This window comes from Macaca mulatta, chromosome 1 (genome assembly GCF_049350105.2).
Source record: "Macaca mulatta isolate MMU2019108-1 chromosome 1, T2T-MMU8v2.0, whole genome shotgun sequence".
In the NCBI taxonomy this organism is placed as follows: Eukaryota; Metazoa; Chordata; class Mammalia; order Primates; family Cercopithecidae; genus Macaca; species Macaca mulatta.
Window position 1 is genome coordinate 199,384,927 of NC_133406.1, and position 24,662 is coordinate 199,409,588.

The 24,662-nt window shown below is 58.0% G+C and overlaps 1 protein-coding gene across 1 annotated transcript; it reads right to left on the bottom strand.

Moving 5' to 3' along the window:
- Positions 1–1,480: 1,480 nt before the first annotated feature.
- FOXO6 (forkhead box O6) lies at positions 1,481–23,584 on the bottom strand. Its single transcript, XM_015136905.3, has 2 exons — positions 22,857–23,584; positions 1,481–3,653 (listed from the first exon to the last, which is right to left on the bottom strand). The coding sequence occupies exons 1-2, from the start codon at positions 23,268–23,270 to the stop codon at positions 2,385–2,387; spliced, it is 1,683 nt and encodes a 560-aa protein (XP_014992391.2). The 5' UTR covers positions 23,271–23,584; the 3' UTR covers positions 1,481–2,384.
- Positions 23,585–24,662: the final 1,078 nt, after the last annotated feature.

Sequence of the window (24,662 nt, forward strand, 5' to 3'; positions counted from 1 at the left end):
CTTGACCTCCCTTTCCAGCCCAGACACCTTCTGGGCTCTGACCCCACTATGCATGTGGACACCTCAGGGCCACTATGTTGCCCAGTGCCAGAGAAGGCCATTTCACCTAGTGTGTATGCTCCTGAACATCTCTCCCTCTGCTCCAAATCCCAAAGATTCTCATGGACTATAGCTCAAATGAGCACATCAATTTCCCTAGGGCTCCTCCTGCTTTGGTGTGCCCCATCTCAAGGAATGGCCCTGTCTCCCCAGATACCCAAACAAAAACCATCAATTGATGCTTCCCTCTCCTTCATCCCCCAGGTCCAGTCTACAACCAAGTTCCCAGTGACTCCATAGCCAAAGTACATGTGAACTCATCCTTTCCCTTCCAGCCCCACTGTCCTCCCCCATCCCCTGGTTTGAGCCACATCAGCACCTCTGGCTGGACCACATTGTCCCTCTTCCACTGTTGAACCCTCTGGCCCATTAGCCTCCCTGCCATCAGTAATCTGTCCCTCTATGAACTTTAGCCACACTCAACTGCTTTTGGTTCTGGAATCCACACATCTCTTGACTCTGGGCCTTTGAACATGCCATTTCATCTGAATCCCCTTCCCAATGCCAATTCCTCCTACCAAGCTTAGCTGAGGCAGCACCAGTCCAGGCACCTTCCCTGACTCAAGTCCAGGATGAGTGCCGCCCCATCATCCATTCCCACGACAGCCACCTGGCTCCTCTCCGATCATCACAGCTTTCATCTATAATCGCCTATTTGCTGGCCTGTTCTCCCCAGGAGCCTCTAAGTTCCTTAAGGGTAGAGACTGTGTCTGTGTGGCTCTAGGGCAGCCCCAGTGCTTGGTATAAAAACTTAACCGGTGCTCACCAAATCTTCCTAAAATGAATGAGTACAGGACCTGTGCTGAACACTTTACATACCTTTCCTCATGCCTCACAGACGGTCATGAGATGGATGGTACTACTCCATGGTGTAGTACAGGAAGAAAGGCTTCAGAGGTTGAAAATTTGCCCAGGGTCACACAGCTGGTAAATTGTAGGAAATGGATTCCAAGAGCAGTCTGTGCACCTCAAAGGGTTCTCTTTTCACCATCTCTACCCTCCTTCCCAAGTTATTTTCTCTGACCTTGTTTTCTCATCTGTACAACGCGAACAAAAATCGTGACCAACACAGAGCCTGGCACTAAAGGTTCTCAGTAAATATTTGTGCATCCTCTCCCAATCTCTGAGGCTTATTTAGGACGCATTTTCCTGGGCCAAAACTTCGTGCATGCACATGTTCACAGAAACAGGTGCAGAGCTCCACGAAGCACAACTTCAGCACGGGGGACTCAGCAGGCGCCTAACCACTATGTGCTGGGCAGAGTACCCAGACACAAAGCCGCAATAGTGACTCAGGCACAGGAACCCTCCTCCTGCCCCAAGTTCCCTGTCAATTATCCTCTGCCACCACTCCCCTCCCGCTAACCCAAGGCGCGGGAAATATTTAAAACAATTTTATTCATGAAAATATGCTGTACAATGCACTCTACACAGCCTCGACACGGCACACACGCACACGCACACTCTGACGGCACGGCCACGGTACACTGCCTACGATACGCGCCGGGGACGCCGCGCCCACCGCCCGCCCCGGCCGGACACTTATAAATATGGGAGAAGGGCCAGAACTGGCGCGGAGAAAGGGGCGTCAGGGTTGGGGGTGAACGGGGCTGAGGCCCGCTGGAGAAGCTGAGACCGGTACTGGGGGTGGGGGCGGTTGAAGAGAGGGACTGACTCCGACGGGGGAGGGGAGAAGAGAGGGCCGGCGGGGATGGGAGGGGGAGACTGAACTGTGGGGGTGGCGGTCGTCGGAGGGCGATTTGGGGGTGGAGGGCTGCTCAGGGTGGATGGATTTAGGTAGGTGTGTTTTCAGCAGAGGGTTGCTGGCTTCGGGTGGGTGAGACTAAGACCAGTGGGAAAGTGTGTCAAGTGGGAATCAGATTCATGTTTGGGGTGGGCGCGGGGTCACGGCTAGGGCTCCGCAAATGAAACTGAAGATTTGTAAACGCTCCCTGGCCCATCTCCTAGTTGACTTCCCCGACCACCATCCACACCAGGCGGCCCACCCCGCTCCTCCCTACTCCCGGCCAGCCTGGAATTCAGCCTCCTCTCCCAGGCTTCCTGCCCAGGAGGAGGGGGTGGATCTCAGGAGTGTGGGCAGGAGCAGTGGGGTGCCCCGGTCCCTCCCTCCCCGTCCCCGGCGGCCGGCCTCCGAGAGGGGTCTCTAGCTGGGCTGGGGCCGCCTCCTGGGGAGCTGGAGTCGGGGGCGGGGACCCGGGAATCGGGATGGGAAGACAGAGGCCCCTTGGGGACGGGACGGGGCGCCCGGGGGCGGGAGGCGGCCTTCAGCCCGGCACCCAGCTCTGGTTGGGGGGCGGGGCCCCGGCCAGGCCCGGCGGCGGCGGAGGCAGGGCCGAATCGAAGTTGAAGTCCATTTCGTCGCTGTCCATGAAGTCGTTGAGGATGATGGACTCCACGTCGCACTCGAGGCTCCCGCTGAACATGTCGAGGTCCAGGTCGGCCGGGAAGCGGTCGGGCGCGGCGCCCAGCGGCCCGGCGGCGGCGGCCGCGTAGGGCCCGGGTAGCGCGTCCAGCAGGAGGCCGCCGGGCGGGCCCCCGAAGGCGGCGGCGTGGCCGGGCGGTGCCAGACCCGCGGCGCCCGCCTCGCCGGGCAGCGTCATAAGGCTGATGGGGTGGGCTAAGGCACTGCGCGAGGGCGCGGGCGGCGCGTATGGGGCCGTCCCCTTGCCAGGGTAGGCGGCGGCCGCGCCCGCCAGCGCCAGCTCCCCGGGCGCGCCCAGCACCGGGCCGGGCCTGGGCGCGGGCGGCGGCGGCGGCAGCAGCGCGGGCAGCGCCCCGGGGCGGAAGGGCGCGGCGGCCGGCGCGAAGCTGGCCTGCTTGTTCTCCTGGATGGTCTGCATGGGCAGGCGGCGCAGCGCGCCCATCGCCGGCGGCCCGAAGCCCCCGCCCCCGCCATAAGCGCCGCCCTTGCAGCCGCCGAAATAGGCTGGCGTCCCGGTGCGGGCCCGCGGCCCGTACGCGTCCTGCGCGCCGTCCAGCAGGCCCTCGGGCAGCCCCGCGCCGCCGCCGCCGCCGTGCAGGCCCAGCGGGCCTCCCAGCTCGGCCAGGCGGGGCAGCTCACCCGGACAGCGCGCGCCTAGCGCCGGCGACAGCGCGCTGGCGGGACTCGGGTACATGAGCGGCGACGATGGCGCCAGGGCCTCCAGGGCCTCGTCGTCCTCCAGTTCGGCCGCCTCCCCGAGCAGGGGTCTCCCGCCGCCGCGGAAGTCGGCCCAAGCCTCGTAGTCGTCGCTGGCGTGCGAGGCGGGGCTGGCGGCCCACTTGGCTGCGGCAGGCACCGGCCCCGGGGCGGGCGCGCCCGGAGAGCTGTCGTCCGGGCTTCGCTCGGGCGCCTGCAGCTGCTTCTTCTTGCTCGCCTTGCCCTTGATGCGCAGGAACTTGGCCCCGTTGTCCATGGACACGGCCCTGCGCCGCGGGGTCTTGCCTGTCTTTCCACCCTCGGGGTTCAGCATCCACCACGAACTCTTGCCGGTGCCCTCGTTCTGCACGCGGATGAAGCGGGTGTGCAGCGACAGGTTGTGCCGGATGGAGTTCTGTGGCCAGAGACAAGGACGCGGGTGGGAGTCGGGGGTGAGGAGGCCATGGGGAAGAGAGGACGTGATGGAAAGAAGAGGGGGAAGATAAGAGAGTGTAGAAGGAGGGGGGAGACAGGGATGAAGATGAGGTAAGGGGGTTGGGAGAGGGAGGGGACAGGTGTAAGTACCGGGTTGGACAAACCCAGAGTACCCACCCTCTGCCCCAGAACCGCACCGCCATCCCTCCCCACTCCCACAGAGAGACTGCCCAGAAGGTGGGGCCAGAGCTTTGGTCTTAGCCTTTCCCTGGGGGCATGACCAACCCTGTGAGCTACTCTGAGCCTGAGGGGGCCTGCAGCAGGGAGCAGGACCCCCTCTCACCAGCTCAGCCAAGCCCCCCGCGGGGCTAACCAGGCTGCCAGGGCCCCCAGCAGATTACGTAAGGGCTTATGCCGCTGCGGCTCATTTGTCCGCCCCCCTCCCTCCCCAGCCTGGCATGGCGCCAGGAGCCCGAAAACCCAGGGCTCCAGAAATCAATCTCGCGGTGACTGATTAAGCCCTGTTTAGAACTAATTGCTCTTTCGTGTGTGGGGAGAATAAATTACCTGCTTTAATTTCGTGTCTTTAAAATGCAACTGCAGGTAGAGAAGACTGTTAACCCTTTGCTGGGAGGGCCTGGCCAGGGGAAACAGAGTAGGCTGGGGGTCCCCAAGGTGGGTCCAGGCCTGAGACTTTTCAGAGGTATCACCCCAACTCCTCTGAGCTGCTGTGAACTCCAGAGGGCTTGGATTCCAGCAGGTCCCTCAAAAGACATCCTTTTGCCACAGAGACCTCAGCCTCTTCAGTGCCCACCTTCAGGCCAGCCCAGCTATCCTGCCTGCCCTTTGGGCTGCATCCTGCCCTCTTCTCCTGACCCACCTGCCTGCCCTCCAAGCCCCTTCCTGGTGGAGCCTTCAAAAAATCCCCACAAAGTGTGTGGCAAAGTCCCTGTTCACACACCAGAAGACCTAGGCTCAGAGAGAGGAAGTGGCTTGCCCAAGGTGGCCTTTTCTGCTGTCCCTCAGTTCCTTCGTGGGCTTCACCTCTGCCATCTCTGCATACATCCTCTTTTTAATTCTGCTGTGCCAGTCTCCAGTGCTTCCCATGTCACTGCCTGCTTTTGCCAGGCCTGTTCTGAGGACAGAGGAAGGCAGGGAGTCCATTGGCCCCACTGGAATCTGGGGTAGAACTTCTGCTGGGCCTGCCGCACCCCACCACTGGGGCCTCCCACCTGGTGGGCTCAACCTCCTGGTCCAGGTACTGCTATGGAAACAGCAGGGGCCTGGGTATCAGAGGGTGGGACAGGATGCCTGGCTCTTTGGCTGCCTAGCTATGTGACCATGGGATGTTTACTCAGTTTCTGTGAGCCTCAGTGAACTACTCTGAAAAAGTGAGCTACATTCAGTAACTACCTCGTAAGGCTGTAAGATCATCACATGTGCATGAATAAATGTTTGCACACCAGGTGCTGATAAATGTAGGTTATATCCTCACTCTGGCCAGAATATCTCACTCCTTAGTTCCCCCAACAGACCTGCTGTTTCCATCTCTTTAACATCATGCCTTGTATGTAACTGTGCTGGGCACCAACTCTGGGAAGATGGCATTCTCCAATTTCATACACTGGGGACAGGAGGCCCAGAGGCATGATGTAACTTCCCATGGCCCCACAGCTAGGCAACGATGCCAGGTACCACTCCAGCTCTGCCCAGCTCATGGACCTGCTCTTAACCTGTGAATCCACCCAGCCACACTCACAGCTCCAGCTACTGCTCTCTGAGGCTCTCCCCTCTGCCTCCTTCCCACCAGTCTCCGGGAGGAGGGGTCCTTCCTGCTGCCCAGGGTACCCTCCAACCCCTCACCCCCAGCTCCAGGCACTGACCTGACTCCTCAGGGCCCCAGGCTCCCTGTCTCTGGCACTTTCTGGCCTTTGAAGGCAACAGCTGGGACTTGCCAGCCTTGCCCTGCCTGGTTCTCCTGAGACCCTGAGGGGAGGGGAGCTGGGCCCCTAGGGAGCAGTGCTCCCTCAAGTAGATACCTGCTTCCTGTTCCCACTCCTGCACCTGGCTCCGGAGCCCCTCCACCACACCTGTGTTCAGGCTCCTAGGAGGCCTCAGTTCTCCTCCCCCATAGGACTGTCTGGCTTACAAGAGGCTCTATCTCCCACCTCCCCATTTCTCCGTCTGGAGGTCACTCAGGCAACACCTCTTTATCAATGTCATTATATCCTGGAGGAAGGACAGTACCAGGTACCAGCACCTAGCCAGCACTTGCCCATTCAGCCCTGGGTACTCTAAGTACTTTATGTAATGTAATCATTAGTTGAACTCCATACAAGTCAGGGATTGTGATCCCTATCTCATAACCAGAGAATGAAGCTCAGAGATGTTAAGTGAGTTGCCAAGGTCACACAGCTTAAGTGCTGTGCCAGGTATTGATTTCAGGTTGGTCTTTTGTTTTGTTTTGTTGTTTGAGACAGGGTTTCATTCTGTAGCCCAGACTGGAGTACAGTGGCGTGATCTCAGCTCACTGCAACCTCCGCCTCCCAGGCTCAAGTGATTCTCCAGCCTCAGCATCCCAAGTAGCTGGAAGTACAGGTGTGTGCCACTGCTGCCCGGCTGCTTTTTGTATTTTTAGTAAAGGCGTGGTTTCGCCATGTTGACCAGACTGGTCTTGAACTCCCAACCTCAGATGATCCCCCTGCCTCGGCCTCCCAAAGTGCTGGAATTACAGGTTGGTCTTGTTCTAAGTCTAAAGGACATCACATTCTGCCATGGAAGACAGAAACACGTCTGAGAATCCCAAAGAATCTTAGGAAGCCAGTATTCCAGTGCTCCTCAAACTTTCCATGTAAACCATCCCTAGAAGCTGGCAGCAGGGGAAGTCTGGGGGCATGTTGCACAGGCCAAAATTTCCTGCAAGTCTAAGCTTCCTTTTTAGAATTCAAGGAAATTTTGCATATACTTCATAATCCATTCACATTTTCTTTATACACATTATTCACATGTTTTAGAATTACCGCCAAGACAAGCTCCAGACCTCTGAAGGTTTGCATCCTTCCCTGCTCTGTCCCATATCCAGCCAGGTATCCCTGGAGCTCAGGCCTCAGCCTGAAACCATGGCTGGCCCAACCCAGGGGAAAGAAAGGACTTGCCCAAGGCTGTCCAAGACCTGGTGGCAGAGCAGGAATGTGAGCCCAGGCCTCCTGACCCCCAACCCAGTGTTCTTCCCACTACCAAACCTGACCTAGATGAAGTTTCTCCTTCTTTGGGGGCCTCAGTGTCCTGAACTGTAAACTAAGGAGATGGGCAAGTTGTACTCTGGGGACCTTTTCAGTTTGGCACTGAAAATCCTTAGAATCATTCAGTCCAGAGGTTTTCAAACATTTTTCTTAAATAGTGGAACTCTTTCTGTAAATGAGATTTAGTGCAAAACTTAAGCATTACACACTCAAGCCATCGGGGGTGGGGACAGGAGTACCTGGATCCCCGCGCACTCAGCACCCTTCTTCACAGAAAATGAAGCTCCTGGGGAGGATTCTGCAGGCCAGATGGATGGGGTCGTCAAGGCACAGAGGGATGCCATGCCTTGCTCAGGGTCAGACAAGGTGGCTCAGAGCTGAGTGAGGACCTAGGCCTCTGACTGCTGAGCTGGGCTCTGAGCCAGGTGTGCTCCAGGGCTGTGCCCCATGAGAGAAGCTCAGGCCCTGCAGCCCAGTCTGGCTCCTCAGGGCCCAGCCACCTGGTACCAATCAGAGCTCCCTGCCAGATCCAGTGGCAAGCACTGATCACAGCTCTGGCTCACACCACAAGGCCTCCTGGGAGGCCAGAGGCCATGGAGGAGGTGAAAGAGGCAGAGGAGGGAGATGCCTCTGCCAGGCAGCAGTAACCAGGGCTCCCTCTTAGAGTCACCTAGCAACCCACCACCATAGCCACAGCCCTGGCATGCCCGGGCTCCCCTGGTGCCCAGAGCTGGGCACAGCTTCTGGGGCCTCATGCCTCCCACATCTACATCCAGACCTGGAGCATGTTGCTAGGGGAGTCAGGACCTACCTGATTCAGGGCCCGAGGGAGACCATCTGGGGGAAGAGGGTAAGGACAGTGGGTTATATCTCATGCCTACCCCGTTCTCCCTCAGAACCTGGGCCAGGGAGCCCAGCACCCCAGGGATTCTCCCACCAGGGAGGAGGCTAGAGTAGGGCAAAGTACATCAGCTGTAGCATTGGAACTGGATTCCAGTTTCAGCCCCATCACCCATGAGTGCTATGACCCTGGGGCAAGATGCTTTCATGTTCCATTCCTCAAATGGCTCCCTGCTCCCTCTCTCACCTCCTTATAGCACGCCACACAGCAGCCAGGGTGACCCTTCAAATAACCAAGATCACGTCCATTCCTGCCCAGATCCCTCCGACACCCTCCATCTCACTCAGAGTGAGGAACAAAGGCCTTGCCATGGCCCATAAGACCCACAGTGACCATGCAGGTGCCCCGCTCCATCCCTCCCTCCCATCCTCAAACCGGCCAGGCATGGTCCCGCCTGCCCCCAGATATCCACAGAGATCTCTCCTCTCCTTCCAGTCTTTGTTCAGATGTCACCTTTTGGAATGGGGCCCATCCTCACCTCTCTTAAAAACTGTTCCTCTTCCCTGGAATTTCTTGGCCCCCTGATCCTGCTGTATGTTTTTCTAAAGCATTTTCACATTCTAAATACCTTATTTATCCTGTCTTTATATTAGAATATAAGCTTCATGAGGGTGGTGATTTTTATCCTTTTTTAACTGTACCTCCTGTGTTTGGTACATACTAGACACTTAAATGTTTGTCAAATGAATGAATGGATGAATGAATAAGAGAAAGTGTGTGCAAGGAGGAGTAATACTGTGTTGTAGGGAGATTAAATGAGACTGGGCAGAGTGACTGGCACAGAATAGGGGCTTTTCCAAACTGGGCAGAAAGAAGACACAGGCAGGATGAGAAGCAGGCAGTGGGGTGACAATGTCCGCAGCAGTCTGACCCACTGAGGGGTGCCAGGGAGAGGGGTAGGGCATCCGTTGGGGGTGAAGGAGAGGTCCCAGGATGCACAATGCAGCTGCCTGCCCTTCCCAGCCCCCCATCCTGCTCCCCAGAGAGACTTGGATAACCCAGGGCTGGCACACGCCAAGGTCTCCCCTGGGTCAGAAGACACTCCAGGAGCCCCAGTGGGAACAGAATAACCTCGTCCTTGCTGACGGTGCCTCCCTCATGGACAGGGTCTGATCCATTTGGTGGTGGCAGCTCATCTATCCAGCAGGACACCCTCATCTATTCCCAGGATGCCCTTCACCCACGAGCAGTAATGCATTCACCTGACAGTACAACCCCATTTATCCAGCACACCAGTCCCATTTATCCAGCAAGTACAACCTCATTTGCTAACAGCACTCCATTCACCTGACGGGCCCCCTCATTTATCCAGCAGGACACCCTCATTTATCCTCTGAGTCGGACACTCTCCTTCCTCCTGTGGTGTGGCTGTGTTCTCTGACGGAGCAAGCCGACTGATCCAGCAGGACGTCATCTCTACTACAAGTACACTTCATCCCCTGACAGTACAACCTCATTTATCTAATAATGCAGCCTCACCTTCCCTCCAAGTACCACCTCATTCCCTGACAGTACAGCCTCGTTTATCTTCCGGTACAACCTCATTTCTCCTCCCAACACAGCTTCATTCTCCGACAGCTCAACCTCATCTAATCTTATGTCTCCAGTCAGGGCCTGCCAAATCTCCGGGGGCCAAAGGAGCGTGTAGAGAAAAGAGAGGTCCCCTCATTTGCTGTCCTCTGCCTACAAGGGCTGCCTGGTGCTATAACCATCCAATTTCTCGAGGCCCAGAAGGGGCCATGGACTGTGAGTTCTAGGCTGCTTGGCCCAGCCAGAGCTCCACTATTGCCCTGCTTCCTGTTCTGTCCCCACTATGGCTACCGAGGGCCCACAGGATGGATTCTGGGACATGGACTCATGGTTGCTGTACCATCTTCTTCCTTCCTTATTTATTTATTTATTTAGAGCCAGGTTTTTTCTTTTTTCTTTTCTTTTCTTTCTTGCCAGGGTATTTATTTATTTATGTATTTAGAGCCAGGGTCTCCCTCTGTCACCCAGGCTGGAGTGCAGTGGCACAATTATAGCTTACAGTACCCTTGACCTCCTGGGCTCAAGTGATCCACCCTACCCTCCCGACTAGCTGTGACCACAGGTGTGCGCCACCACACTCGGCTAATTTTTATATTTTTTGTAGAGAGGAGGTTTTCTTATGTTGCCCACGTTGGTCTCGAACTCCCGACCTCAGGTGATTTTCCCGCCTCGGCCTCCCAAAGTGCTGGGATTATAGGTGTGAGCCAACTCGCCTGGCCATCTCTGTGCCATCTTCTTCTGATCCTGGGGAGTGGGACTGGGGGAAGTTACCTTTTCTGGGGGACATTTAGTGGTGTGCTGGCAAATGTTTAACCACCAGTTCTTCTGGAAGTTTAAAAAAAAAAAAAAACCCACCTGATTTGATCTGTAGCTTTTGCTGCTTTCTGTGGTATGGATACTCACATCGTGGCCAATTTTAAGCTGCCACATGACGTCACTGAGTGCAGAATTAGGAAGAAGTGTGCATGATCGGCCCTCATGAACCAGTGCAAGCCAGCTCTCACACACCACTGGCATGTGCTTCAAATGCTGAAGCCAGAGAAGGGCACCCACCTACTACATGCCCAACATAGGCTAGGCTCCTTTAATCCTGATAACCATCCTGTGAGTAGGTACCGCGATTTTACAAAGGGGGTAAATGGAAGCTCAGGTGGGTTAAATGACTCCTGAGGCCACAAAGCTGGGAAATGATGGAGCCAGGCTTGGGTCTTAGGGCTGCTAGATTCCAAAGCCAGGGCACGCTTCCCACACCTACCCCAACGTGGCAGGGGACACTCTGCTCTGCTGTCGACCCCAGTGGCCACCTCCACCTTGACGCTCAAGCCCAGGCTCTCCTAGCTTTCATCAGAGACAGGAGACAAGGACCGTGCCCCCACCTACCACCGACCCTGTGCTACCTCCTGGCCTCCCTAGTACCTGGGGTCTTTCAGGATCCTCCAAGTGCGGCCCTGGGTCTTGTGTCCACCCTCGCAGCCCAAGCTCAAGGTCAGGTGTGGATGCCTGTCCAGATTGTATCACAGTTAAAGGCTCAGCCCAGCCCCTCCCTCAGCAGACTGATCCTGACTACCTGATGGGGACAGTGACCCAGCACCTGTTACTGCAGTGATCACCTGTGGGGCTGTGGTGAGGGCTCTGATCCCCTCTATGATTCCCATTTCCTCCTTCCCTCCTGGCCTTCCTTCCTGCACACGGAGAGGTGAAAGACAGGGGACAGAAGCCTAACTTCATCCATGTGATAGTGGCCTCCACTGTAACGGGAATAACAATCCCACCATCCACAGGGACACATGGGGCCTGGATGAGACCCCACATGTCAAGAATGTCATCCCATCCCTGTCTCGGAGCCCCAGGAGCCTCCCCATTCCACCCTTTGCCCCCACCCAACTCTGGGGCCCCAGCCTGGCCTAGGAACACACACCTGTGTCAGACAGAGCCACAGACTCCCTAAGAGTCACTTGCCCTGCCATCTAGGATGAAGTTCAGGTTCTCAGTCCAGGCCTCTTCCTGGCAAAAGAGGTGACCTGGACGATGGCAGGGACCTGAGGCCATGTGCAAATCTTTGGCACTAGAGTCTGCAGTGGAGAAGGGATAGAAGGGCAGGTGGGGGCCATGGGGGCACAGATGTCTCCAGGTGAGTGGGCTCAGGATCAGCAGTGGATCCCAGAGTGGGCAGCCTGGGGCCAGGAGGAACCAATATCCAAAGCAAGGCATGAGGCTCTGGCACCCCCCAGAGAAAGCAGAGCCCACACACCCAGGCTGGGCAGCAAATAAACCAACAGAAGTCCAACCTCACACTGCTCCAATGCCCATTCTTCCTTTCACCTGTGGGCTTGGGTCCAATCCCAGGCTGATAATAAAGAGCCCTCTGATGTCCTCCAGCCACCTTGGATATCCCCATCCCTGTGCCTTTGCACACTATTGCCTTTACTCTTGTCCCTCTCTCTGCTCTACCAGTTCCTGTTCCTCCATCAAGGCCAGCTCTGTGGCACCTTCCTCATCCCCTATGCAAGCCCCAAAGACAGATGCTCCCACCTCAGTGCTCCTGCAGAGATCTAACAGCAAACCAGAGTAAAGTGGTGTCTGAGCTGGCCTCCCTACTCGAACTTTGTGGGGCAATCCTTGGCTCATGAGAAGTCAGTAGCCACGAGCTGCTCAGGCCTGGCCTTTCTGTGTAGTTTCTGTTCAGCAAAATCTCAGGCCAGAGCTCCAAGGCTTGCCCACCCTCTACCAGGGTCCTGTCTGACCCTCCTCCCCGCTGCTTTCTCCTGCAGCTCCTGCTGCCTCTGCCACCTCCCTACTTGTCCTCAGTACTTCCTGCCTCCTTGGGAAAGTGAGGCAGTGAGCGGCGAAGGACTACTGCTTCCAAGACATTGACCACATGCCATGCCCTGTGCTGCTGCTCGAAAATTATCTCATTGAATTTTTGTAACAACCCTCTAGTTGGTTTATTGTCCCCATTTTACAGATGAGAAACTGAGGCTCCAAGAGACAAACTGACTTGTCCAGGGTTGCACAGTGTAAGTGGTGGTGCAGGAATTTACACCCAGGGCGCTTGCTCTTTCTCCTGCCCTGAGAGACCTCCAGAGAGGAGCCAAAGCCAAGCAGAAGCTCCAGGGTGAGCCTGGGGTAGGGGCAAGGGGACTGTCCATACTAGTTCAGCAACCCCTCCACAGACCCTCCTTCATTCAGGATTAAAAAGAACTCCTAAATGCAAAGCATTCAGACTTTTCCATCTCCCCTCTCAGTCTTAGCCCCTCCCTCCCTCTGCAGGCAGCACTTCCCCACTCCCCTGCCCCAGGCCCTGGGAGCAGCTGCAGTGACCTCACCCAGCCCTGCCCTGAGCCCAGCTCTGGGGAGGGCCCAGCAGCTGTGCCCCAGCCCTGCAGGCTGGCTCCTGGGGGAGAAAAAGGAAGAGTGGGCATGGTGCCAAGAGAACCATCTGCTCTCCCAGGGGCACGGCCACCCGCACAGACACTGGCCTTGCCCCCAGGGGCCGCCCTTGGCCCTCTATCCCCATGCCAAGGGGCTCCAGGAGCCCAGGGTGGCCCACCCAGACCAGGGCACCAGCCCTCATCTGCCATTTGTCTTCTCCTAGAAACTGAGAGGTCCTTGCAGGACATGTTGGAGCACTTAAATGTCCACTGGAAAATGAACAAGTGCTCAGAGTAAGCCCTAGGGGCAGAGGCCAGAGGCCAGGGTAGGGTGTGCTGAGCACTGCCTCCCCCAGCCCCGGCCCCAGCCTTGTCGGGCTAAGAGCCCTCAATCCCTTCCCGGGGCCCTCCATCTCTGCACATCTGTTCAGCTGGCAGGTGCCTCAGGAAGAGGGCAAGCCCCTTCCCCCAGGGCCCCAGCTCAGGTTACAAGAGGAGGAGGAGGAGGCCAGCTGAGGACAGAGGGAGGGGACAGGAGAGAGAAGCAAGAGGCTTCACAGCTTCCCAGAGTATTGGGGGAGGGGAACTCAGCGCTGAAGAGGGAAGGGCCATGCCCAAGGTCACACAGCTTGCCAGTGGGGCAAAGAGGAGCCAATGTCCAGGGGCGGGCAGTCCTGGGTTCAAGGGTGACTTTGAACAATACATTTCCTTCATCTGTGAAAATGGGGTGCTGGCCGGGCACGGTGGCTCATGCCTGTAATCCCAGCACTTTGGGAGGCTGAGGCAGGCAGATTACGAGGTCGGGAGATCAAGACTCTCCTGGCTAACAGGGTGAAACCCCATCTCTACTAAAAATACAAAACATTAGCCGAGCGTGGTGGCGCACGCCTATAGTCCCAGCTACTCCGGAGACTGAAGCAGGAGAATGGCGTGAACCCGGGAGGTGGAGGTTGCAGTGAGCCGAGATCGGGTGCTACTGCACTCCAACCTGGAGGACAGAGTGTGAGACTCCGTCTCAAAAAAAAAAAAAAAAAAAAAAAAAAAAAAGAAAATGGGGTGCCTAAAACCTGCCCTGTCATCCAAGGCTATGGGGAAGGCTCTGGAGGCTAGAAAGCAACAGGTCCAACTAAGGGCAGGAGGGAGCTTGGACATCTGAATATCTGACACCTCAGTCTCAGGGACAGGAAAGGGAGGCATTGGAGGAAGGACCCTATTATTATCCTATTTTGTAGAGGAAGAAACTGAGGCTCAGTTGCCCAAGGCTACGCAGAGGGTAAGCAGAGCTAGGCTCTGCCTGCCTGTTTGCCTCCAAGACTCCTAACCACATGGCTTGGCCTCACCTAAGGGATTCTCAAGGCACCAAGGGGTGCTGCCTATGCTAGGCCTGGCATCTGGGACTCTTTGGGCCTCTGCCCTATCTCAGGCTCATTTTCTCCCCAGGACCCCAGCAGCAGGCCCACACTGGGTGCCTGGGCCAGCCTCCCTCTCCTGTCCACTCCCCACAGCACCCTTGAGTGACCTCTGCCCATGTCATTCCCATGGAGAATTCACATTGAGAAGCCCAGAGCCTGGGATGCTCTTCAAGGCCACTCACTTGCTTTCCCAGCTTCAATGCCTGCTGGGCCCCACATAAGCACAGCCAGACCCTCAGGGGCTCCCCACACAGTCCTGAGGTCTTGACCTTCTTTGTCTGCTTTGTCTCCCTTCCTCTATTCTACCTCCAAACACTCAGCTCATTATCTGGCCTTCCATCATGGCCCTGAACAGATTTTACCCTGCATCAGAGTCAGTGTCCTCGTTTTATCTCCCTAGCTTGACCCCTGCAGGCTGGGATCTCAAGGTCAAGGAGCCAGTCCAGTCCCCACCCAGCAGCCCTGCATAATAGGTACCTAGTGGATGTAGCCCTGGATCACAGGGAATGGAGGGAGCTGCCTCAGCCCTGGGGTCTGCAGACGAGGGGAACATCAGGCTCGTCTGCCCCCACCCTCAGGGAGCTCTCTATCTGGGAATGGGAGCCAGGGACCCCAGGGCCATTCCCCAGGCCAGAAGCCTGAGGGCTAAACTCCAAGGGATAGCAGAGAGACAATGACTGGGAGGGGAAGGGGCAGAGGGGAGGAAGGTCAGAGCCCTGGGCTAGGGTGGAGTTAGCCCTGGAGAGTTTCCTTTCTGCCACTTAGAGTAGGGTCCTGTTCCAGCTGCTTACTTTTCTCATTCTTGTTCCCTCACCTGCAAAATGGGGAAAGTAACCCTACCAGCTTCACAGGGTTGCTGGGAAATTAAATGAAAGAATGTACATAATGGCACATCGCAGGTTGAATCCTGAGCTAGAATAGTTTAGTGTGGCTAAGGCAAGGGTCAGAAGATGGGAGGGTGGCTGGAGAGGTAGACTAGGGCTGGTGGCCAGGCCTTGAGTGTCCTACTAAGGCCCTGGGACTGGATTAAGCAGCTATACACATGCCCCTCTTCTCTCCTCTTCTCTCCCTCTTCTCTGCTCTCTGACAGCAGGGGCTGTGACTTTTAGTTTCTTCACCATTCCAGTTCCACAGAGGCTTCCTGAGTATTTACAACCACACAGACTCTGGCCTTGCCCCCAGGGGCTGCCCTGGGCTCTCTGTCCCCTTGCCAAGGGACTGCAGGAGCCCAGGGCAGCCCCTCCCTCTCTCCTGCAGCAAAGGCTCCTAGTAGCAAAGCATATCAGCCCTGGCTGTGGCTCCATTCTCTTCATCCATGTCCTATATAGTGTGATTTCTAAGCCATGGGGTGGCTGCATGATGGTGACGTGGTGGCCCAGTCCCTGGGTGCTGACTACATGGGGTTCAGATCTCTGGAGGACCTGTAAGGAGTGAGGAAGAGGGGTGTAGCCTCAACCTGGGCAGCCTGCTTGGAGAAGCAGCTGGTCCATGCTGGGAGGAAGAGACAGGGGGACGGGCAGGAGGCCAAGAAGCCACCCTATAAGGTATTGGTTCAGAATGACCTGTCACCAGCCATACACAGATTCCAGAGCTCACCCCGATATACAGGATCTGAGCTGGGGACTGGAAGCCTGTGTTGTCAGAAAGCTTCTAGGTGACTCTGATCATCAGCTAGGTTTGCAAACAACTAAGGACTTGAGGCAGGAATTCTCAATCAGAAGTCTTGGGTTCCAGAATCACCTGGAAGGTAGGGCTTTGTTCAAACCACCCAAGACCCCACCTAGTTTCTGAGGGGTATCCCGAGGGGTCAGCCAAGGAGAATCAATAGGTGCCTTGGTGACCGTGTGACAACGGCAGTGGGCGTGGGTTGAGAATTCCAGTGTCAGGTGTGAAGGTGGAGATGCCAGGGCGACCTGAGATCAGAGGAAGCAGGAAAAGTGGGAGAAAGGGCAGGGCCTGGACAAGGTAGGCTGAGGGCCTATGGGTCCCAGCAGAGCAGTTTGGACTTGGTTGACTTCCAGGTGAACCAAGGAGCCCAGGAGGGTTCTGCAGCAGGAGAGCCTGGAGGCAGGAGGGCTGGCTGGCGTGTAGAGCTGACAGCACCAGCACGGAGAGATGCAGAAATGTGGCAGAGACAGACGAGTCTGCAGCTAAATCCAGGCTCCGCTATGCTGCCTTGGCCAAATGACCTCATTTTTCTGGGCCTCCATTTCCTCAACTGCAAAATGGGGTTATTAATGTGTACCTAGCGGGATCCAGGGAGGATGAAATGAGAGAATGTATGTGAACTGCCCAACTGACTGCCTAGCACCCAGACATTAATTATCTTACCTCTCTTTCTCCTTTCCATAAGAAGCACCCCCACTTACAGACCAGAAAGGTTTCTCTCTGCAAAGAGGGAGGCCCTTGGGGGAGGGTGTGGGAGGCCCCTCCCCCACACGCCACCTGGCCCCCCTCCCACCTCCACATATGGGTTGGGGGGTGGGGATAGGCAGCAAACAGCCAAACCCTCCCAAACAGGAGTTGGTTTCTATGGTAACCAGGGTGCCAGGAGAAGGGGGGTGCTCCAGATCCAGCTGTCCCCCTGAGAACCCTACCCAGGCCCCAGAGCCTGAGCTCATGCCCATCCAACACCCTGAACCCCCATCTGCCTGCTCTGGGGGCCAGCTGGAACTGCCATAAACACTCCTTTCATTGTACCCAGAGCATATTTGCCACCTGGGTACTGCCACAGACAGGACAGGCATCTTTAAACAGAAGTCCCAAGTTCAAGTCCACCCACACCTGTACTCACATGTGTCCACCTGGGAGAAGTCCTCTCGTACTATGTGCCCTCTGTCCAATGAACCCCTCATGGCTCCAAGAACCAGTGAGCTTGTAAGTTACGGCACTGAACCGAAAAGAGACTGTGTTAAGGCCCTTTGGACACAGATGAGAACACTGAGAACCAGAATGGGAGAGAGGTTTGCTCCAGCTCACACATGCAATGGATCAGGTTCCCTACAGGTAGGTGTTCTGTCCAGCCCCTCACCTACTCCTGACTCCACAGCTGACTCCAAATGACGCCAAAGGGCTGGACTAGGACACTGTGTGATGCTGAAAGGGGATGGGGCACTGCTGGGGAGAAGGAAATAAGTCCTAAAAGCTTTAAGACTCATCTAGCAGCCAGGCATGGTGGCTCATGCCACCATGTAATCCCAGCACTTTGGGAGGCTGAGGCAGGTGGATGCCTTGAACCCAGAAGTTCAAGACCAGCCTGGACAACATAGGGAAGACCCCTGTCTCTACAAAACACCTTTTTTAAATTAGCCCAGGTGGGATGGCCTGTGCCTATGGTCCAGCTACTCAGGAGGCTGAGGTGGCAGGATCACTTGAGCCCAGGAGGTCGAGGCTGCAGTGATCTCCGCCACTGCACCCCAGCCTGGGTGACAGAGAGAGACCTTGTCTCAGAAAAAAAAAAAAAAGACTTGTCTAGCAACAGAATGGGCAATCCCAGAGACGGTAAGTTCCTAGTTGCTGGGAGTGTGTCAGAGGGGGTTGAGTTGGGGAGGAGTCAGGGGTGCGGAGACTGGGTTCCAGGACTCTCCAGCTCTTTGGAGAACCCAAGTCTGATTGGAACGTGAGGGAGCAGGCACCAATCATAGGCAGGTCCAGCCCCACCCTCTCCTGTTTCCCAGGCACCCCCCACTCCAGGTAAACTAGGGTTGGGAAGGGGATCTAGTGAGTCTGCTGGGAGGTAAGGGAAACTGAGGTGAGGAAGGGGCTCCCCCTGCTGTAGCTGATATACCCACATCCCACTCAGTACTTGACTACCCCTCAACCCTTACACCCCATGTGGTGGTCACCACTAGCTGCCACTCAAAGACAGGGAAGGTCCTTTCAGAGTCCAAAACACGCGCTTCCCTCCAGCCCCTGCCCCACCTCAATCCTACCCAATGGCACAGAAAAAGCTTGAGCTTGGGGTCCAGTTCCCAGGCCCACCACTTCGCAGGTAGCGACCTCAGGGCAAGTCACTTCCCCACCTGGAACACAGGGATGCCAGCCCGCCTGGGTGGCGGTGAGGGTCTGATGGGAGTGCTCTGGACCAGCGGGTGCCTCTGTCCCGGCCCCCTCAGCCCTCCGCCCCTCTGGCAGGGCCTCTCCAGTTCCTCAACCTAGTCAGTCCCTTGGCTAGTCAGCTCCCTTTAGTCAGTCCCTTGGCTGGAGCCCTCAGGGCGTGCAGAGAGGGGCCCCCCAGACCCACAAAAGTGGGGGCTGGGGGCGCTGAACTTTCGAACCCGCAAACCCCCCGCGCCGTTCATTACCTTAACGCGAGTTAAAAATAACCGTCTCATCTCTTTAAATTAGTCTGTCTGCAATTACCGCCTGGCACGGCGCTGCCCGCCATCGTCCCGCTGGAGCGGCGCCAGGTGGCAGGCGGGGCCCTCACCCTGTCTGTCGGTCTGTCTGCCTCCCGGCCCCCTCCTCTCCCGCCGCGTGGCTGCCCCAGGGGCCTCCCTGAGCCCCGCCTCCTCAGCTCCCTAAGTTGCGCGGGGTGTGGCGGGGGCAGCCACTGTGGGGCCGGAAGGGAGAGAGGGGGTCCGCGGGGAGCAGAGTGGGGTGGGGGGGCTGCGCACGGCGGCGGGGGAGGGGCGCCGGGAGGCCCGGGAAGCCGGAAGGGCCCGAAGCGCGCCAGCGCTCGTGGGTGGGTGTGAGCAGGTGGCCGTGGGAGTCTGCCGGGCGTGCCAGCAACTGTGCCAGGAGCGGCTGGCACGGGCTCGTGCCCAGGAGGCGGGCAGCTGCCAGCCCCCCGCTCATGCAGTGAGGGGGGTGAGGACACCCCCCAACCGGGGCTCACACCGCCTCCTCCCGCACCCCCATCAGCCCTTGGGGCTGGGGATCCCCGGAGGACAAAGGAGGAGGAGGGAGCCCTGCTGGAGCAGGCTGAGGGGAGAGAAGGGGGTGGCTTCAGCTGACAGCCACTGCTCGGGCTGTAGCAGGACCCTGCCCCCAGCCTCTCAGATCAGTCCCTCTCTTCCAGCCCACCCTACCTGGAACTTACTGGGCCAGATGGGGGTGGTGCCACCCCTCCTAATCCCACCTCTCATCAGCCAGGCTGCCCCAGCCCCTGGGAGAGAAGGGAAGTTCCCATCCAGTGTGCTCCTTCTGGGGACAGGAATGGGAGGCGCCCAGGCCTGGCCTGGGAGCTCCCAATGGAGCTGGCAGCCAGGAAACACAAAAGCAGGCAGAACAACTCCAGGGGCGCTAAGTGGAAGGTGTGCCTGAAAGGCTTCCCAGAGGAGTCCAGGGCCAAGGGAAAGTGAGACTGGAGCATCTGAGAGAAAGTGGGAGGCTCTATCTGGATATTCACAGTGTTGGGACACTGTAGAGGGACCGCCTATCCAAGCCCCCATCCTAGGCCTGGAGGGGAACACAACCAGCCCCTTTGGTTGGGTTCCCAGCAATGAGCCCAGCCTCTCTAGGCCTCAGCATGGTCTGGGTGTCCCAAGCCTGCTGCTGGCTTGTCTTCTCCAATTCCTGTCCTGCACTACTCAGCTACCTCCCTGCATCATAGATGTGACCACAGGGATAAGGCCAAACATGTCATCCCTTCCTGATCTGGCCCATTCCACCCTTCCCATGCCACCTCCCTGTCGTGCCTGGACACCCTTGGTTTGAGCCTGGCACACCCAAACTGTCCCCAAATCAGACATGCACAATTTCACCTCCCTGCCTTTGGGAATGCAGTCAATACTTCCTGGAAGACTATCTCCCAAATTCTCCCCTCCCCAGTGAAGGCAGTGCAGACCAAGTGCCACCTCCTCTGTGAGGACCTCCTTGACTCCCCCAGGGTATCTAACTCCCCTTCCCTGAACCCCTACCCCCATCCCCAGCCTTTCCTATCTACAAAACACAAGACCTGGGTGTGGAACTGGCTAAGTCCTGATTATTCTGAAATAGATCCAATTAATGCCTTCTCCTTTGGTCCCCCGCCCCATCTAACACAGGGTTTGGTACACCCCAGGGATTCAATTGCAGTATGTTTGTAGGGGAGGGGAATAAGGAGAGAACAGTGGGCCCTGGCCCCAGGCCTGGCACCTGAGGTGTTCTGTCTGTCAACCTGAGCCTGGCAGGGAGTTGGGATGGCTTTTTCACCAGGCCTCTGGAGGAAATGACTGGGAATGGGGAAGGGCACCGTGCAGGAAGCTCCAGGAATAAGTGGGGAAGTAGGCTCCCTGGGGAGCTGGGTAGAGGGTGAAATAGAAGGGGACAGCATGGGGCACGCCCCTTTCCAGTGCCTGGGTGGTCTCTGTGAAAACCTAGGTCAGGAGCCCACGTCTGAGGCTCCCTCTCCAACGCCCAGCCCACGACTGGGAGCCCAGGCACAGGGACAATCGGTGTGTCCCTAGCAGTGTGGTGCAGTGGAAACCGCATCCAATGGGCAGGCAGGAGGCCTGGGCCCTCATCCAAAGCCTGCTGCTCAGTGATGCCCTGGGAAGACTCCTATTCCCTTCTAGGGCTTCAGTCTCACCGTCTGAGAAATGAACTCATGGGTCTAAACTATCTCCAAGCATATTCTCAATCACATTTTAGGATTTATACCTCCCTATATTCAAAAGCCTTCAATGTGCCCCTCCCACCCCCAGCTGCCAGCAGGACACTGTTCCAGAGGTGCTTGGGGACCCTGGAGGGAGAAACATGTAGGCTGGATTCCAGCTTTCCCATCCACTGTGTGACCAGTTCATTCCTAAATACAGGCCTCAGGGCCTTCCTTGTACTTGGGGCCAATGCCAGCTTTGGGGACCCTGGAGGGAGACCATTTGGTCACAGTAAAACCACCTCAGGGACTGTTGAGAGCATTAAAGGCAGATGTGTGAAGGTGCCTCTCACAGTGCTTGGCCCCAGGACCTTCAATGAACTGAAGTTCTCTCCTGACTTCTAGCCTCATGTTTCCTCTTCCCATCTTTCCCCATGCTGCCTGATGCGCAAGCCGAGCTGGAGCTACACCTCCTGCAAGAAGCCCTCCCGGCCACTCTGGCCCAATGTACTGTCCCCTGCCTCAGCATCCTGCACCATCCACTCAGTTCCCTGCTCTTTCACTAGACACACACTCATGGCTTCTTGGTGTCAAGACTGTATGCTGGGTGCTGTGGGCACAGAATGGCTCTGACACTGCCACTGTCTTCCAAAAGCAGGGTAGAGAGGGGAAATGAGACAGAACACAAATGACTAAAACCCGCTACCAGCAGGGAGAGGGCCAGAGAACCGGGAGTCCTAAGCTAGCTAAAAAGGGTTAGGGAAGGCTTCCTGGAGGAGGCATCTGAACTCTGTACCCTTGAGGACACTGAATACATCTCCAGGGAGGAGTAGGCCAGGGCAAGGGGAGCAAGGAGGTGGGAACAATTCCCAAGTGCAGGACACACTTGGGAGAAATGTGTTCTGGTGGGGGTTGAGCCCAAGTGGATGGGAGAGGGGATGCAGAAGGAGACCCAGGTCTACTCCTCCGGCCTGTGTTCATGCTCCATAGTGGCTAGTGAGGGACAGAAGCTGCCAACACTAACCCTGAGAGCCGTGGGCTCCCAAGTCAGGATACCCTGGCTCTACAATGCTGCCCCTGGGTATCTATCTAGAGCTGTTCATGCCCACAAGTCTCCCCTCCTCCACTGGCACACCTCCTTCCTCTGACCCAGCTTGCAGGCACCACAGGGCACAGCCCCCTCCCTTGATATAGGCATGCGTCCCTCACAGAGGCCAGCCCTTCCATAGGGAGGCTGACAGCTCACCTCCTAGGCACAGGTACCCCTCCAGCCTCCTCTCCCCCAAAGGCATAGACTATCCCCACTCTCCAACAAGATGGTCAGGGGAGGAGCTGGGTCGAGAGGCCACAATCCAAGCAAGCCCCTGTCCCCTCCTAAGATGGCTCCCCGCTTTCTACTGGCTGGCACTGAGGCCTCCCTGGGGTACCCTGCCCCTCCCCCAGCCCCTAAATGGATCTGGGCTCCGACAGCCAGGGAAGTGGAAAAAAGCATCCTGGGTGGGTATGGACAGATCCCCAGCTCTCAACACCCTGCCCTCACACCAGCAGGGGCCATCACCAGTGACCCCCATCCTGATCTAAGTAAGGGGGGGCAGCAGCCACCCCATGGAGAACTCAGATCTCAGGTCACCTGCCGAGTTCCCCACTCTGTGCTGGTTGGTGCCCTAGGGTGAACTCTGGCACCACAAGAAGAACTGTGGGCCCATGGTTACACTCCTCACCCTGGGGACAGCTCCAGGAAGGGCAATGATAGAGATTTGGGAGGGAAAGCCGGCATTGGCCCCAAGTCATTATTCCAGCGATCTCAGAAGGGTGCCCTGGTGAAAAGGGTAAAACAAGAGTCACACAAAGCAGACGGGGGAGGAGGAGGAGGGTCCCCAATGTCCACGGCCTGGGAATGGGTTCCTCTGCTATGCCCCCAAGGACAGGGTGGGGACGTTCCTCGGGGACGCCTCAAAGCGGCAGTCCCTTGTCACCCCACCAGACCTCCCACCCCGCATCCCTCCCCGCAAGGGAGCACGCACACAGCTGCTCCCAGTACGCCCCCGCCCGTCCGCTGGCCGGCCCCACGCCCTGGGCGCACACTCTGTGACCCCGGGGGGTGCCAAAGAGCCCTCCTCCTGACTGCCCACCTGCAGCCCAGCACACCTAGCAGCCCCTGGAAGCCCTAGTCGGCGTCCCCAGCCCCCTCCCCAGTCGGACGCCCCCACCTTCCAGCCGGCCGAGCTGTTGCTGTCGCCTTTATCCTTGAAGTAGGGCACGTAACGGACCATCCAGTCGTAGATCTGCGAGAGCGTGAGCCGCTTGTCCGGGGCGCTCTCGATGGCTTTGGTGATGAGGTCGGCGTAGGACAGGTTCCCCCACGCGTTCCGCCGAGAGCTCTTCGCTTTCCGCAGCGGTCCGACCTCCGCGCCCAGGGGCGGCGCTGGGGCCATGGCCGGGGCCGTAGCCCGGCGCTCCGGCCCGCAGTCCTCGGCGCCCTCGGCCACCCCTGCGCCCAGCGCTCCGTCCTCGTCGCCGGCCAAGTCAGGCTGCGGCAGGGGCCAGGTACACGAGCGCGGCCGGCTCTGCGGCGCGAAGTCCGGGTCCACGTCCACCTGATGCGCTCGCAGCTTCGCAGCCATGGTCCCGCCCGGCTCGGGCGAGGAGGGGAGGGAGGCTTCGCGGAGGGTGGGCGGGCGGCTCCGGGATCTGCACGCCCCGGGGAGGCCCGCGGGAGGGGTCCCTGGCGGCGCTGTCTCAGCTGCGGGGCGCCATGGGCCGAGGCGCGGAGGCAGGGGGCTGGACGCGCTGGGGAGCACGAAGGGAGGGAAAGACCGGGGCAGTGAGGGGGCGGCGGCCCGGGAGCCCAACGGGCACACACCTCGCCCAGCCCCGTTTCTAGCACCTGCCGCCTGCCTGCGCCTGCAGCCACCACCGCCACCGCCGCTGCCGCCGCTCCCCGGGCGCCGGCCCTGCACACGGGCCCCGCTCTCCCGGGACGAGGCCGGATTGCACCATGCCGGAGCCCGAGCCGGTGCCGGAGCCCGCGCCGCCGCCGCCCGGTGAATGCCGCCGCCGCCGCCGCTCCGGCTCCAGCGCCAGCTCCCGCGCCTGCCGCGCTCAGCGCCGGCTGCACCTCGGGATGGGCGGGGGACGGGGAGGGGGCGGGCCCGGCGCGGGAGGGGGCGGGGCGTTTCGCCTGCGGCCGCGGAATCCTCAGCCAGCCCAGGTGCCCCGCCCGCGGGCTGGGAGACGGGGTGCGGAGCTCCCAGCTCGGGGCGACCCCGCCGCAGCCCCTGCAAGCAACAGCGCCGCCTACGGAGCAGGGGCGGAGCGGCTGGCGCGACCCCGCCCCCTGCTCCGCGCGGAGGGGGGGCCTAGGGGGCGGGGCCTTAACGCTCCCATTGGTCCGCGACTGGACTGTCCCGCCCATGGACTCAACAGGATCCCTCCCAGAAGCGCGTCACCGGTTATTGTTACAACCCGGGGTTTCCCGGGGCAACGGGATGGGCGGGGCTCAGGGCACTGGCCCCGCCTTCTACTCCGGAGAGGACTGCCCCGCCCTCTGTTTCTAGACCCCTGACGTTCTCAAGTCTCCGTTCCAAGAACCTGTCAGGGAGGATGCTCGAACTCTACTTTTCTTTGTGCCCTGGACTGGGCTGGGGAAAAAGAATAGGTCAAGAATACTTGGGTTCTAGGCCAGGCTTTGCCACAATTCTCGCTCCTCCATCCGCAAACATGTTCTTCGTGGTGCCTGTGGGCATAGGTTTAGAGCTCCAGTTCTCAAAGTTTAACGCTGAGCAGAATCATCCCCTAGAGCCTGTTAACATTGTTGGACCCCAGCTCCAGAGTTTCTGATTCGGCAGGTCTGGGTTGGGGCCCCAGATTTTGTATTTCTAACCAGCTCCCAAGTGATGCATGAGAGACCACACTTTGCAAACCATTGTTTTAGAGTCTGTGGGAGGTTCTTACTACGGTTGTTGGAACAAGTACTTGTCTAAAGTTCACAGTGTTTGGGGAGAAGCTTCTTATTC

Coding starts and splice junctions, on each gene's coding strand:
- FOXO6 (XM_015136905.3), bottom strand. CDS start 23,270: ATGGCTGCGAAGCTGCGAGCGCATCAGGTGGACGTGGACCCGGACTTC. Junction 3,654..22,856: donor ACAGCTCGGCCGGCTGGAAG/GTGGGGGCGTCC, acceptor CTCTGGCCACAG/AACTCCATCCGGCACAACCT.